At 31.9% G+C, this 14549-nt stretch overlaps 1 protein-coding gene across 1 annotated transcript; it reads left to right on the top strand.

Moving 5' to 3' along the window:
- Positions 1-12463: 12463 nt before the first annotated feature.
- LOC123193914 (nicotianamine synthase-like) lies at positions 12464-13595 on the top strand. Its single transcript, XM_044606988.1, has one exon. It carries the CDS (start codon positions 12716-12718, stop codon positions 13568-13570), a length of 855 nt encoding a protein of 284 aa, XP_044462923.1. The 5' UTR covers positions 12464-12715; the 3' UTR covers positions 13571-13595.
- The last annotated feature ends 954 nt before the right edge of the window (positions 13596-14549 follow it).

Below are 14549 nucleotides of genomic sequence, written 5' to 3'. Positions count from 1 at the left end.
CTTGATTATTTTCCTCCCCCTTTAAAAAGATCCCAATCATGTCTATGTTACTCCCCCAAATGAGGTGCTTGAGCTTGGGCCAAAGAAATAGGAATGTTGTGTAGTAGGCTTTTTCCTTGGTTGTAGAGTTCCTTTCCTGGTGGTTAAAAAGATGGTTGAGAGAATGTGGTTTAGTCTTGGCATGTAAAACATTAGTTCTAATGGTTAAGAAGTGTTCATTAGGAAATTCAAGATGGAAGAGGACTTAATAAGGATTATTAAAAAGGGAACTTGGATGGTAGGTGGGCAACCATTCTTTATCCAAAGATGGATGCGTAACTTGGTGATGAATATTGAAAATATCAAGGCTATTGTGGTTTGGGTAAAGATATTCAACATTCCCCTTGAATTATGGAATGGTAAAGGCCTTAGCCACCTTGCAATAGTCTTGCAAAGCCTTTTTACTTTAATTTAGTCAGAGAAGATGGTCTACAGTCAGAGTATGCAAGAGTTTGCATTGAAATAAAGGTGGATAAGAACTTTCTTGACTTCATTGATATGGAATACTGAATGATAAATGCATAGAGTTGAGACTTGAGTATAGTTGGAGACCTTTCAAGTGTATTAAGGAAAAATACAAAAGCAACATAGACAAGGGTAACATCCTTAAAAGGCTTAATTCCAAATGGATATTAAGTATAGAATGGATAAAGAAGAACAAGGGAGGAAGAACGAGGGAATTCCTAAGAAAGAATGGGGAAAAGAAAGGCAACAAGCCATGACAATTGAGTGTGGAGGAATTAATAGGCAAAGGGCCAAAACATCTCTATTGCAAATTTACACATTTGGAATAAAAGGGGGGAAAAGTTATGGCAGTTGAAGAATCAAATGAAGATGAAGCTAATTCTAAGGTAAATAAACCATAGACTATGACTTGGAGAAAGCTAAAAATAAGAAAAAAAATGAAGAAAGGGTTCTATATATAAATCAAAATGAAGGAAAGAAAGGTATTAACATTAAGGAAGGAAATCATAAAGACCATCAAAAGAAGCATGGTGAAGTAAGCCAATGACATGGCAACAAAGATGGGCATAGTCAAGAAGAGTCCTCGGATAAGGAAGATTTTGTCTTTCCACAAATTATTCCTTTTGTAAACTCCTTAAAGTTAATGAGAAAAAATTGAAACATGTCTTAAATAGGAAAATGTGTAAGCATTAAATGAAGAAAATGGCAAAGAAAAGGAGGGAAGGTCAGTTCTCAATATATGTTGATGATTAATCTTGGAGCTTGGAACATAAGGGGGCTCAATTCCTCTTTAAAATAAAAAGAACTAAGACTTTTAATAGCTAGAAATAAACTTGAGATGGCTACAGTTTTGGAGACCAAAGTTATAAATGAAAATTGTGAGAAAGTAAGGAATAACTTTTTTGGTGATTGAGACTTTACTAACAATAATGACATGCATTCAGGAGGTTGTATTTTGGTTGCTTGGAACTAAAAGAGACTTTTTGTTAAGGAAGTGAGTAGATCGGTGCAAACACATCATTTTGAGGTAAAATCTATACCTAGTAATGATGTTTTCTTTATTATATTTGTCTATGGCTTAAATGACTATATGGAGAGAAGAAAATTATGGGATGGGATTGTGACTATGGCTAGGGTTGTTCATAATCAACCTTAGGCTATTGTAGGAGATTTTAATGCTATAAATGAAAGTAATGAGAAGAAGGGGGGGTCAACTAGATAAGATTTTCAATATGATGATTTGAATTGTTGTTGCATGCATGCTAATTTAGAGGATGTTAGATACATGAGATCCCTTTTTACTTTGAATAATAAAGGTGATGAGGATATGATGATTGCTTGCAAGTTGGATAGAATCCTTATGAACGAGTTTTCGATTGATAACTACCTAAATTCAATAGGAATTTTCAGATCTAACTCTTTATTATATCATTGTCCTAGCACCTTTATTAGTGGTGATCAAAGAAAGAGAAAGAAATCTCTTTTTAAATTCTTCAATTATTAGGTCGACCATTGGAATTTTCTTCCCATTCTTAAGAGTGCTTGGAAAAAGAAAGTGAAAGGAACCCCTATATATAACTTTGTACTAAATTAAAAAGAGTTAAAATGAAACCAAAAGAGCTAAACACGAAGAGTTTTGGTGCATTTAAGAAAGAGATAAAATGGCTAGGAAAGCTTTTGAAGTCATCCAAGGTCGGCTTGTAAAAGACCCTTTGGAGAATGGCTTAATTGAAGAGGAAAAAAGGAAAGCCTAAGAATATAGAAAGATATGTTGGATGGATAAGACTTTTATGAAGAAAAAATCTAGAGTGCATTGGTTGAAAGAGGAAGAGTAAAACACTAAATACTTCTTTAATTATATGAAGGGAAGAAGAAATAAAAATGCCATTAATAATATATACCGTGAGGATGGGAATATCATAACTAAAGAATAAAAGATTATTGATGAGTTTGTTAGCTTCTTTCATGACCTACTTCAAGGGCAAAGTCTCTCCATTGATGAAGAAAAGCTTAAAAAGGCGATTGACTTCAAAATTCCTGAAAGACAAGCACTTGAGATGATCGAAGAAGTTACTAATGATGAGGTGAGAGAGGTCTTATTTTCTATGGATAACAAAAAAAACCCTTGATTTGGATGGTTTTAGAGCTTTTTTTTTTCAAGTAGGATTGGAGCATTGTTAGTGAAGATGTTACTAAAGCTATTAAAGACTTCTTCGCTTCAAGCCGAATGCTTAAAAAATTGAATTGCACCATTTTAGGGTGCCAATCCTTCCTTTTGTAAGCACTATTTACCTATTGCTTGTTGTAATACAATTTACAAGTGTATTGCCAAAATCTTAGCTAATAGGATTAAAGAGTTTCTTTCTAATTTCATAAACAAAACTTTAGTGGCTTTTGTGAAGGATAGGAAAATTAAAGATAACATCCTCCTTTGTCAAGAATTTATGCATAAGTACTAAAAGGAATAAGAAATCATAAGAGGTGTGCTTTAAAGGTTGATATTCTTAAAGCCTATAATATGGTTAATTGAGATTTCATCATGATGGTCCTAAAAGTGATTTGTTGTCATCCTTAAATGATTATGTGGATCAAGGAATATGTAACCACTCTTTTATTCTCAGTTAATATCAATAGAATGCTCCAAGGATTCTTTAAAAGCTATAAGGGCTTAAGACAAGGTGATCCTATCTCCCTTTATCTAGTTGTGATTGCTATGAAGGGGTTTTCTTATATAATGAGAAAAGTAACAAAAGAAGGAAGATTCAAATACCATTGGAGATGTTTATGAGATGTAAATAACCTACCTTTGCTTTACGATTGATTTGTTGGTATTTTGCAAAGCTAAAAAGGAAATTATTACCATCATAAAGAAAGAGATGAACACCTTCCAAGAATGGTCTAGATTAAGGCCTAATGAAAGTAAGAGTTCCATTTTCTTTTCAAGAGTTCCTCAAGTTAAAAAAGAGACCATTATTGATTGCTTGCAATTAAAAGAAGGTACCCTTCATTTTAATTATCTGGGTGTGCCTATGATTTCTTTTAAGCTTTCTTAGAGGGATTATGAACCTTTGATTGAGAAGATCCTAGGGAATCACCTTTTGGAAGAGTAAATACCTCTCCTATGTGGGTTGTTTAATGCTTATCAAATCCATTCTTTTTAGTATCCAAATCTATTGGGCTTTAATCTTCCTCCTCCTTTTCAAAGTCCTAAAGGAAATTGATGCCAAGTTGAAAGCTTTCTTTTGGGTAAGAACAAGTCTAAGTAGTAGAAAAGCTAGAGTGTTTTGGAAGGATGTTTGCCTTCCCAAAAAAGAATGAGGTCTCGACCTAATGTGTAGTATTGAATGAAACAAAACTTTCATGTCCAAACACATTTAAAACTTATGCAAAAAAGATAGCTTTTTTTTTTGGGTTGATAGGATCCATACCGTTAGACTAAAGAATAATAACTTGTGGGAAATTAAAGCCACCGAGAATAGTTCCTAGAGTTGGAAGAAAATCCTTAAAATGAAAAACTTTATGAAGAGTAGGATAAAGTTTGAGATTGATAATGGTGAAAAATTCTTTCCTTTGGAAAGAGAATGGGCACTTCATGAGTCTTTTGGTTGAGAAATATGGTGTCTGTATTGTCCATGGTGTCGGTTTTAGTATAAACACCAAAGTCAAGAGCATAATTGAGAATGGTGAGTGGAGATAGCTTTTGGTAAACACCACATACCAATGCCAGTCTTTGGCAAAACTTATGAAGATGAAAATTTTGATTGACTTTTGGCCAAATGGTGGTGAAAACAAAAGTGTTTGACTTCCTAGCAAAGAGAGAGTTTTCTCCATAAAATCAGCTTAACATGAGCTAAAGAGGAAAGATCCCAAAACTAAATGGCACAATCTTGTTTTACACAGGAATTACATTTCTTGACACTCTCTTATTCTTTGGATGGTAATAAAAAAGAGACTTGCTATGAGGGACAAGCTTTTTACATATGGTATTACTTAATTATCCACTTGTGTACTTTGGAATAGCTCAGATGAATCTCTTGATAATATTTTCTTTCAATGTGATTTTGGTAAATATATTTGGGAAGATGTTCTAAATCTTTGAAATAAATGTTATAATGTTCTTTCATGGAATGATTATATTAATAAGGTGATGGTTGATTAGAAGGGTCCTAACACTAAGAATCAATTGAGTAAGTTAGCTTTTGGTGCTTCTATTTATGCAATATGAAGAGAAAGAGATAATAAATGTTTCTTGGGTCAATTCCTTCCTAAAAAGGTCATCTTCACAAGAGTATATTGCACATGTAAGGACAAAAAGGCCTTTTCTCGAATATGAATCAAACAAAGGTGAGTGAGAAGATTGATAAAGCTTAGGGTTTACCTTGTATATTTAAAGCCAATAAGTAATGATGTTGGTTGTGTGGAGCTAGATGGTGCAAGGGTATTTTCTTAACTAGGTTTGTTTTTCTTGTAAGTGGTTGGATGTTTCTCCCTTTCTACCTTGACTTTGTTTTGAAGACAAATGTTACAAAGCTCTGGTGGGATAGTATGCATTATTCTGGGTGTTCATATTGCTCATGGATTAATCTCAACCTTGTTATTGCTTATTTGGACACACCTTTGCTAAATCTTATTAAAAACTATTGCTTATTGTATGTGCTCTAGAATCATCATTGTAGCCGAAATCATTTAAACTTTAAAGCAGACTCTTAGAGTTCCTTCTCTTGTTGTCCCTATCCTGTTAAAGCAAAGCCATCGTGGACTTGCCTTGTCCAAGCTATTTTTCTCCTGGAAAATGTCTTAAATTTGCTACTATTTGATTGCTATGGTCATCACCTTGTTGGGATTGTTTTCTTCTTCATATTAGCTAGTGCCTTGATAATCCCTGAAAGTATCACAGGTTCATTTGGTTGTCAAGAAAATGTTGTTGATGGTCTTGTTTTTGTATAGTGTTAATATTTTTCATATGTCTAACAAGTGTGTAGTTAATAGTAACACTTGTATGTTTGAGCTTGTTTTAGTTCCCACTCTTATTATCTATCTTGATTATGCTTGACAGATGCAAAGAAAGGGTTTCTTTGGTTTGTTTAGTTGTTTTCTTGTGTTTTAGCGTTGGTTTTGGCCTTTCCTTGTTTTGGTTAGCTTAGCTTGTGGTCTCTTGTGATCATTAAGTTTAGCATATTTCTTCTCTTTGAGGCCTTTTTGCTATACACATACTTATTTAGTGGAAAAAAAAAAACCACATTTCAAAAATTTTCCAAAGGCCTAATCAAAACCACGTTTCACTCAACCATAAAAGTCCCCTCCTATTTCTTACCCAATCCTCATTTCACCAAACTTCTCGAAGTTCATTATGGCAGTCTAGTCCAACTTTGTGATTCTAAAGAACAAGTTGTCGTCTGGTTCCTTGGTTTTGGTCTTCAAAGGAGCAAAATAATCGTATTGTCATAGATTATGCAAAGGCATTTTTCTTTGGATTTCATGTGGTTAAGGTTTCAATTGTGTATTTAATTACAGTATGGTTGATCATCTAGGATTCAATTAGTTACAGCTAGTAATGCAAACAACTTTCCTACTATTGTACTTAGAAGAGATTCATCACTAGGTAATTGCTTTGCGGCTAAATTTCCATGTTTTTGAAGCAATTTTAATGCCAAGCCTAAGACATTTATATTATGGTCTAGAAAAAATGGTTTAAAATGAAATTTGCAGAAGTTGTGTAATATTTAATAGCAAAAGAAAAAAAATTGCCATAAAATGCAGCAATTATAATTAAATTGAGGAAAGAAACACCAGAATCATCACTAAAACGTGCTAAATTTGCATTATAGTTTTAAGTAACTGTTGCTTAATTGCAATAAATATTTACTCATCTTTTTTTGGCCATGCTGAGCTGCTTTAATCAAAGGAATTCTTTGTCATTATTTTAATCTTGAATTAACATTTTATGTCTATCTTTCATCAATATCATGGAGGTTGTCGGGAGATTTCCCACAATTGTAGTAATGGTTCTGATTATCCACTTCACACAAGATGTGTGCGAGGCTTAATTTGTTTGTTTTATTGGTTGGTATTTTCATTAATTTTGCTTGATTTGGAGTTGATGCCTTCATCATGCAATGGGGGTTTGTTTGTTATGTCCATTTGCACTGATGCCTTTGATTGGTGATTCTGTATGTAGCATAGAACCTGAACTAGTTGTTTCTTTAGGCATTTGCAATAAGCAAAAGTAAAAAATTGCACACCCAATTGTAGAATCACATACCTTAATAATTCTACTCCAATATTTCATTTAATCACAATAAACTATATAATACTGTAATTTTAATATTAAGGACATAGACAAACCTGTTTGAGCTATTATGTTGTAGAGAATTGATGCATAAATTATTGGCTGTCAATCATGAGTCTTCCTTTTTCTAGTTGTTTGAAAGCATAGTAGAATGGGGTGCCAAATGTTTTACGTGTTTTTTATTAACTGAAAAAGGGGACCTCTACCTTTTTATTTAAAAAACAAATGGGTTAATTAGGCTTTTCCATCAAAAGACCAATAACCCAAATTACAGTATTGGCTTGACTCCGAATAATCATATCGGACCAATAAAAAAAATTCTTGTTAGACTACACGTTCACTCAATTTTATTAAATGACAAAAAATATAATGAATATATACCCATATTATAATAACATTCTCCTACTTGGGTTACATTGATTAATATATATATTAAGAAAATAATCATTTTAAAACAAATTTCTCAATAAATAACATTTTATTTTTCTAAAGTGAGTACTAATTTGTAAGAAAACAATATAATAAAAAAAAAACACTTTAATCTAAAACAATTCTATCAATACAATTGTAAATAATAAACTACGGGAATTTTCATGTCTAAATAATTGACATAAGATGTTTGTAATTATAGTTATTTACAATTGTACCACATGTAGGGTCGGATTCGAGTCAAGTCGAGCTCGAGCTTGCACATGTAAGGTTGGATTTGAGTCAAGTCGAGCTCGAGCTTTAACTAACTTGTTATTAAAACAACATCATTTTAATACATATTGGTTAAAATGATGTCGTTTTATATCAAAATTTTTAGTTTGCGAGCTTAACAAGCATCTTGAGTTCGAAGTTGCAGGCTCGAACTTGAGCTCATTTGGGGTTGGCTTGTTTCGGGCTTATTCAAGCCGAGCTTGAGTTTGATTCAAATCCAACCCTAACCGCATGGATTCTTAATTTGGAAGTATGACAAGAATAACATTCAAATGTGATCATAATAAATATATATTATTATTTTTTGGTCCTCTTTATGATTTCTCTTTAACTTTTATGTTAAAAAAAAACAAGAGAAATATCATAACTTTAAATGAAATCAAAAACTTCCAATGAAGTTTTTACGTTTTACCAAAAATCTCGAGATATACAAAAAAAAAATGTTCATACAATTGTCATACTTAAGAGAGATCCTTATTCTTGAGATACATTTTGTATAAAACAATATGTACAAATATATGCACATATATATAATATCAATCAATGAACAGTATACAAGAAATATGTATAAATGTTTAATCATAATAAACTTTATCAAGGTAACAACATTAATGACTCCTCCTATTAACCTAAGATAACAAAAGATTATGTGACACCCATATTTTCTACAAGTTGTTTAAAAACAATAACTCTCAATTCTTTGGTTAGAGATCTACCAACATAGAGTCTATACTAATATATTCTACAACAATATTACCTTTTTTTAGGAAGTCTCTGAATATCAAATACTTTATTTTCATATGTTTTGATTTATTATTAATTTTGTTATTCTTAGAAAAGAATACATCTACATTATTATTACAATAAATCATCAAAGGCCTAGAGATGAAATTACTTGAAGTACAACAATAAAATCCTTTAACTACATTGCTTTTATGGCTGCTTTATAGCAAGCAACAAATGTTGCATACATGGTGAAAGATGTTATCAAGGTTTGTTTTGTACTTTTCCATGATATGACCCTACCAATGAGCATGAAAACAAATCTTGGAATAAACTTGTAATCATCCACACATCTACCAAAATCTGAATCAAAATAGCCCACTATTTCAAGATTCTCAACCCTTATGTGTACTAGTATGAAATCTCTTATCCTATGTAAATATCTCATGACTTTCTTGGGTGCAATCTAGTGATCAATACCTGGATTAGAGAGATAATGACCAAGTATATTCCAACCTAGTACAAACTTGAGCACATATTAAGTTGCCAATTGCACTAGCATAAGAAATAATTACACATAGATGCCCTTTTCCACATTATTCTAAGGACACTGCTTAATACCAAACTTGTCTCCTTTCACTACAGGTACCTCATCACCCTTACAATTGTGCATATGAAACCTTTTAAGCATTCATTTAATATAAGCCTTTTATGATAATCCTAGTAACCTATGATCCTTATCACGGTGAATCTCAATACTAAGGACAAAAGATGCTTCTCTAAGATCTTTCATATCAAAAGTCTTAGACAAAAAGAATGGTTCCACTTATGAAACTGATTACCATCATTGCTAGCCAACAGAAAATTATTAACATAAAAGACTAGAAAAATGAATCTCCTCCACTGATCTTGATATATACACATTGATCAGACTTATTTTCAACAAACCCAAAAGAAGTTATTACCTTATCAAATTTCAAATGCCACTGCCAAGAATCATGTTTCAATCCATATACAGATTTCTATAGTTTGCATACGATATGCCTTTTTCCTTCAACTTCAAAACTTTATGGCTGCCTCATATAGGCTTTTGCATAAAGGTTTCCATTTAGAAAAACTATTTTCACATCCATATGGTAAAGCACTAAATTAAAATGAGCCACCAAAATCATTATGATTCTAAATGAATCTTTAGTCAACATACAAAAAAAAATTTATTGAAATCTATGTCTTCTCTCTGAGTAAAACCCTTAGCAATCAGTTTGACTTTAAATTTATCAATCTTGCCTTTAGAGTCTTTCTTGGTCTTGAAAACCTATTTACAACCAATAGGTCTGACCCCATTAGATAGCTCTGCAAGATCTCATATGTTATTGTCACTTATAGACCATATTTCTTCCTTTATAGCCTCAAACCATTTATCTAATTGCGGGCAAGAAATGAATTATTTAAAAAAATTCACAAAATTTACAATCTAAACAATATCATAATCAGACTTACTAAGATAGATATAATCATCAAAGTTAGTCATCTCTATCTAGATGATCTTCTAACTAGAATAATAACTGTGGGCTCATTAAGTATCAGACATAAACAGGTGGACTAATAAGGAATCTGAAATAGTATTATTAGTAGTGGCTTCATTTTGAATCTAGCTCAAGAAATTTAGTGGTTAATGACTTAACCACTCTAGTGTTGCAAGAAGTGTAATGAAATTTGTATCCTTTGGAGTGTTCAGGATAACCAATGAAATATCATTGAACTGTCTTTACTTCAGATGGTCAACCCCAAATTCGAACATGTCTTAAACTAGGTTTTCATCTTGTTCAAAGCTTAAAAGGAGTTTTAAGTACTAATTTTGAAAGACCTCTATTCAAAATGTAGAAGGTAGTTTTGATAGCTTTACCCCATAAATACTTTGGTAAATTATATCTACACATTATATTTCTGACCATATTCTTAAAGGTGCCACTAAGACTTTCAGCTACACCATTCTGTTCAAGAGTCTCAAGATTATGTGTTGAGAAACAATTCTACAATCCCACAGATACTTGGCCAAAGGACCCATTTGTCGTCCTAAATCATTATATTTGTCATAATACTTTTCACCTTGATCATACCTCACAACCTTAATGACATCTCAGTCTATTTTTCTAATGTATTACCACATAAGGTGAATGAATAAGGCCCACAATGTCTATATGAATAGGCTTTAAATGTTGTTTACTTCTTGTTGATCTATATTTCTTAGTCTTTGCCAATTTTTCCCTTATACAACCAACACAAGTCCTCAAATCTTGAAAATCTAAAGGCAGAATATCTTTCATCTTTAATCAACCTATCAACTCTCTTTTTAAAAATATGCCCTAACCTTCTATGTCATAACAAGGATAACTTCTTTCTAATTAAAGATCTTTTAATACCAATATTTTTAGCATCCAAAGAATAATAACACTATTGGGAGCCAAATAAAATCTATACAAATTATTGGAAAGAAAACAACCGCCAATAAATAGTGGCTTCAACATTAACATCATTTTCCACTTTGAGTTTGGCCTTCTTGTCAGTTGGTCTGTGGCGGCTAATTAGGCCCTTGTTTTTTCTTCTTATTTTTCAACAATGTCTTTGACTTTTTACAATTTGCCTTCATATGACCCTTCTTCTTGCAGAAAAAAACATTTATCCTTCATTTTTACTTTCATATAAGACTGATCTGAATCTTTTCTTTTAAAATTGCTTGTATTCCATGGAGCATGAGACTTAACTTTTTTTACTCTGTCATTTCCCCTTAGAGTGGCCTTTAGATGAACCAACTAGATTGATAGTTTCTAGCTTTTCAATTTTAATTTCTCTTCTTTAGCCACACATATGGTAATTAAGTTATTAACAGTCTAGCTCTCTTTTACAATATTTTAAACTGTTTTAATTTGTCTAAGCTTTACAGGCAAGGAATTAAGGGTATAATAGACAATATAGTGCTCATTAGGGGGAATATGATAATTCTTCAACTTTGATTGTATTCACACAATCTTCAAAATAAATTCCCCAACTCATTTGGAGTTGTCATATGTAGCACTTAACAACTCACTTATCAAATAAGAAGCCTTAACATGGACAAAACCTGATATGTCCACCCAATTATAAGCTACTCAAACATACTTAACAATCATCCTTTTCATAACAATAATGATAAGCCTGTTTGATCTTTTCCATTTAGTATAATATTCCTTCTTAATTACAGAACTCTTATAAGTGGGTTTTTGAGGTTTATTGACTTGCAAGGCCATATCAATATCAACAATACTTAGTGCAGATTCAATATTAGATCTTTATTTTTAAGATTACATTATCAAGGATAAAAAAATTGTTCCCAATTTATTGTACAATTAATAACGAAAAAATTTGTCTCTAATTCACTATACAACAATGATAAAAAATTTTGTCCCGTAATTATTACACAATTAATGATAAAAAAATTTGTCTCATATTCACCAAACAATTAAGGATAAAAAAATTTTGCCTTCAATTCTCTACACAAACACCATTTTGTTTACAACGACTAATTATTAAGGATAATTTCTATTGTTGTGGGTAATTTCCCATGGTAACACGTGTTGTTTAATAATTTAATCTTCATCATAATTGACCTTTTAAGATGAATTTTTTATTTTTTAAGATAAAATTTTTGTTATTTTTTATGAATTTTTTAAAAAAATTTGTTGTAGCATTCACGTAGTGTCATCATGTAGAATATTGAAATGCGTTCTGGTCAAATAATTTGAGTTCTGCTTTCTGCTATACGAAGCAGAAGAATCCAATTTATCTGATTTAGCATTTTCTCATATTAAAAAGAATAAAAAATTATGTACACAGGTTATTTGTTAATCATTTATTTTCCTTACGCCAAAAGCAAACTAAAAGAAATGATTAAGGCATACGATGTACTCACTTGGAAGAGGAATTAAGGCATTTTACATGCCTTGAGGACCCTTTGACTAAAAATTATCGTTTCTTTTACAGGTTTCCAGCAAGTGTGAACATGAAAAATATTTGGGATCTATTAACTTCATAAAAATTCACATGAGTGTGAAAAGAATGCAACTATAAAGGTTCCAATCTGCTTTTGTTGGCTTAAACAAATACTAACACCAATCTCCATCTGGGCTTCCCCTACTAAGACTAATATGTGTCACAAATAAAAAAATAAACCATTGACACAAGCTTTAGGGTACAGTGTTACAAAACTTTACATAAACAAATAATGGCATTTCTTCTTGGCCATGTAAATTATTATATAAACTTTCTGATTACCTAGATGGGTAATTTTTCCAAGAATCTAATTATTTTTCCTTTCTGTCATGATCGAAAAGGCATGGAACTCCATGCCTCTTTTGACCATAAAGATTTTCAGAGCCCATATTAATATATATATGTCGCCAGGGCTTTCCACAAGACAAACACGATACATTAGTAATTGACTCTCTCATACACTGCATAATGGCCGCCCTCCAAATTCCCAACTCAGAAAGTCAAATTCCAGCTGAGCTTCTTATATCTCGCATTATGCAAATCCATGCCAACTTATCGAAACTCGAGTCTTTGAAGCCTTCAAAGCAAGTCAATAGCCTCTTCACTCATCTTGTGAAATTTTGTACCCTCCCATCATCCATAGACATTAAAGCCTTACCCCAAGAAGTTCAAACAATGCGTGAAAGTCTTATAGTTCTCTGTGGCCGGGCTGAAGGCTTATTGGAACTAGAGTTCGCGACATTTTTAACCAAACTCCCCCAACCTCTAAACAATCTCAACCTCTTTCCTTATTATGAAAATTACGTGAAGCTAGCCACTATAGAATACACAATCCTCTCTGAGAATGGAGTACAGCAACCGAAGAAGGTTGCCTTTGTGGGTTCGGGTCCAATGCCTCTAACATCTCTTATCATGGCTTCACATCACATGAAATCCACACACTTTGATAACTTTGATATTGATGAGGCGGCCAATCATGTGGCTCGTAAAATTGTTTCTTCTGATAGCCAGTTTGAAAAGAGGATGAAATTTCAAACTTGTGACATAATGGAAGTGAAGGAGAAGTTAGGAGAATATGATTGCATATTCTTGGCAGCTCTTGTTGGGATGAGTAAAGAAGAGAAAGTGAAGATTCTGGGGCATATTAGGAAGTATATGCAGGCTGGAGGAGTTTTGCTTGTGAGAAGTGCAAATGGGGCAAGAGCATTTTTGTACCCGGTTGTTGAGGAGAATGAATTGTTGGATTTTGAAGTTCTCTCCATCTTCCATCCAACAAATGATGTGATCAACTCAGTTGTTCTCGTTCGCAAGCCAAGCTTCTAAACAAGAGAAGCATTTAAGTTTGTGTTAATTTTCTTTTTCCGCCGGTTGAAATAACTAGAGAGAGCTACCGTTTTCTCTGGTTAATTTGTTTGTTTTCTAATTATAATATTAGTGTGCTTCATGATGGTAACATCTTTAACTTTTTCTGGATTCTATTAAACTATCATGCCACTTAATTAATATGACAAAATAATGCATGCTAACCATTTAAATTTCAACAACACTCCTCCATAAAGACATTGATGCTTCTAAAATAGGGTTGAATAAGCATTAGCCCAAAAATCTATTTCCCAGCTAAGGTATGTTGTAATGACAAATTTCTACCCCATTAAGTTTTAAAAAGTTAATTTCCCCTTATATTTTCTATTTTCCCATGCAAAGTTTTGAGTGCCAACTATAATTTTTAAAAATATTCAGGACATTAATAATACTTTTAGGAGGTTTTATGGAAATTCAAAAAAATTTGGGGGTATTTTTTTTACATTTTTAAGATTTTGATAGACGTCTTAATAGTTTAAAAAATGACAATTATATTCTTAAAAAATTGACTAAAATGTAATATTTTAAAGTGGTTAAAATTTTGATATTTTATAAAAGTCTAAATAATAAAATTTTAAATTAGTAAAAGTATATTGATAATTTAATATTTATATTTAATGTTAATGACAGTTTTATAAATTTGATTAAAGGAAAAGACAGTCATTTATTAAAAATTGAAATAGATTCACTTACCAAAGTAGATGACAGGTGGGAATTTGACTTTTTGATAGTTAAGCATTGCAATTTGTCATTTCAGTAAACGTTGGGTAGGACATAATTATTTCGCCTGAACATTAATATTAAGTTTCCGCCTTGAAGAAGTGTAGTTTCCAAAAATATAAAAAATAAAAAAGGCAGGAACGTGGCAGAAAAAATATCATTTAAGAATAAGGCAATTAAAGCACGCAGAATGACAAACTTGTTGGTTTCTTAGCAAAAT

The sequence above is a fragment of the Mangifera indica genome, chromosome 13 (genome assembly GCF_011075055.1).
Source record: "Mangifera indica cultivar Alphonso chromosome 13, CATAS_Mindica_2.1, whole genome shotgun sequence".
Lineage (NCBI taxonomy): Eukaryota > Viridiplantae > Streptophyta > Magnoliopsida > Sapindales > Anacardiaceae > Mangifera > Mangifera indica.
Note: the sequence above shows the minus strand (reverse complement) of the source record. Positions and strands in the feature narration are given on the sequence as shown.

What these genes read in the sequence shown, in the direction of transcription:
- LOC123193914 (XM_044606988.1), top strand. Translation starts at nt 12,716, where the DNA reads ATGGCCGCCCTCCAAATTCCCAACTCAGAAAGTCAAATTCCAGCTGAG.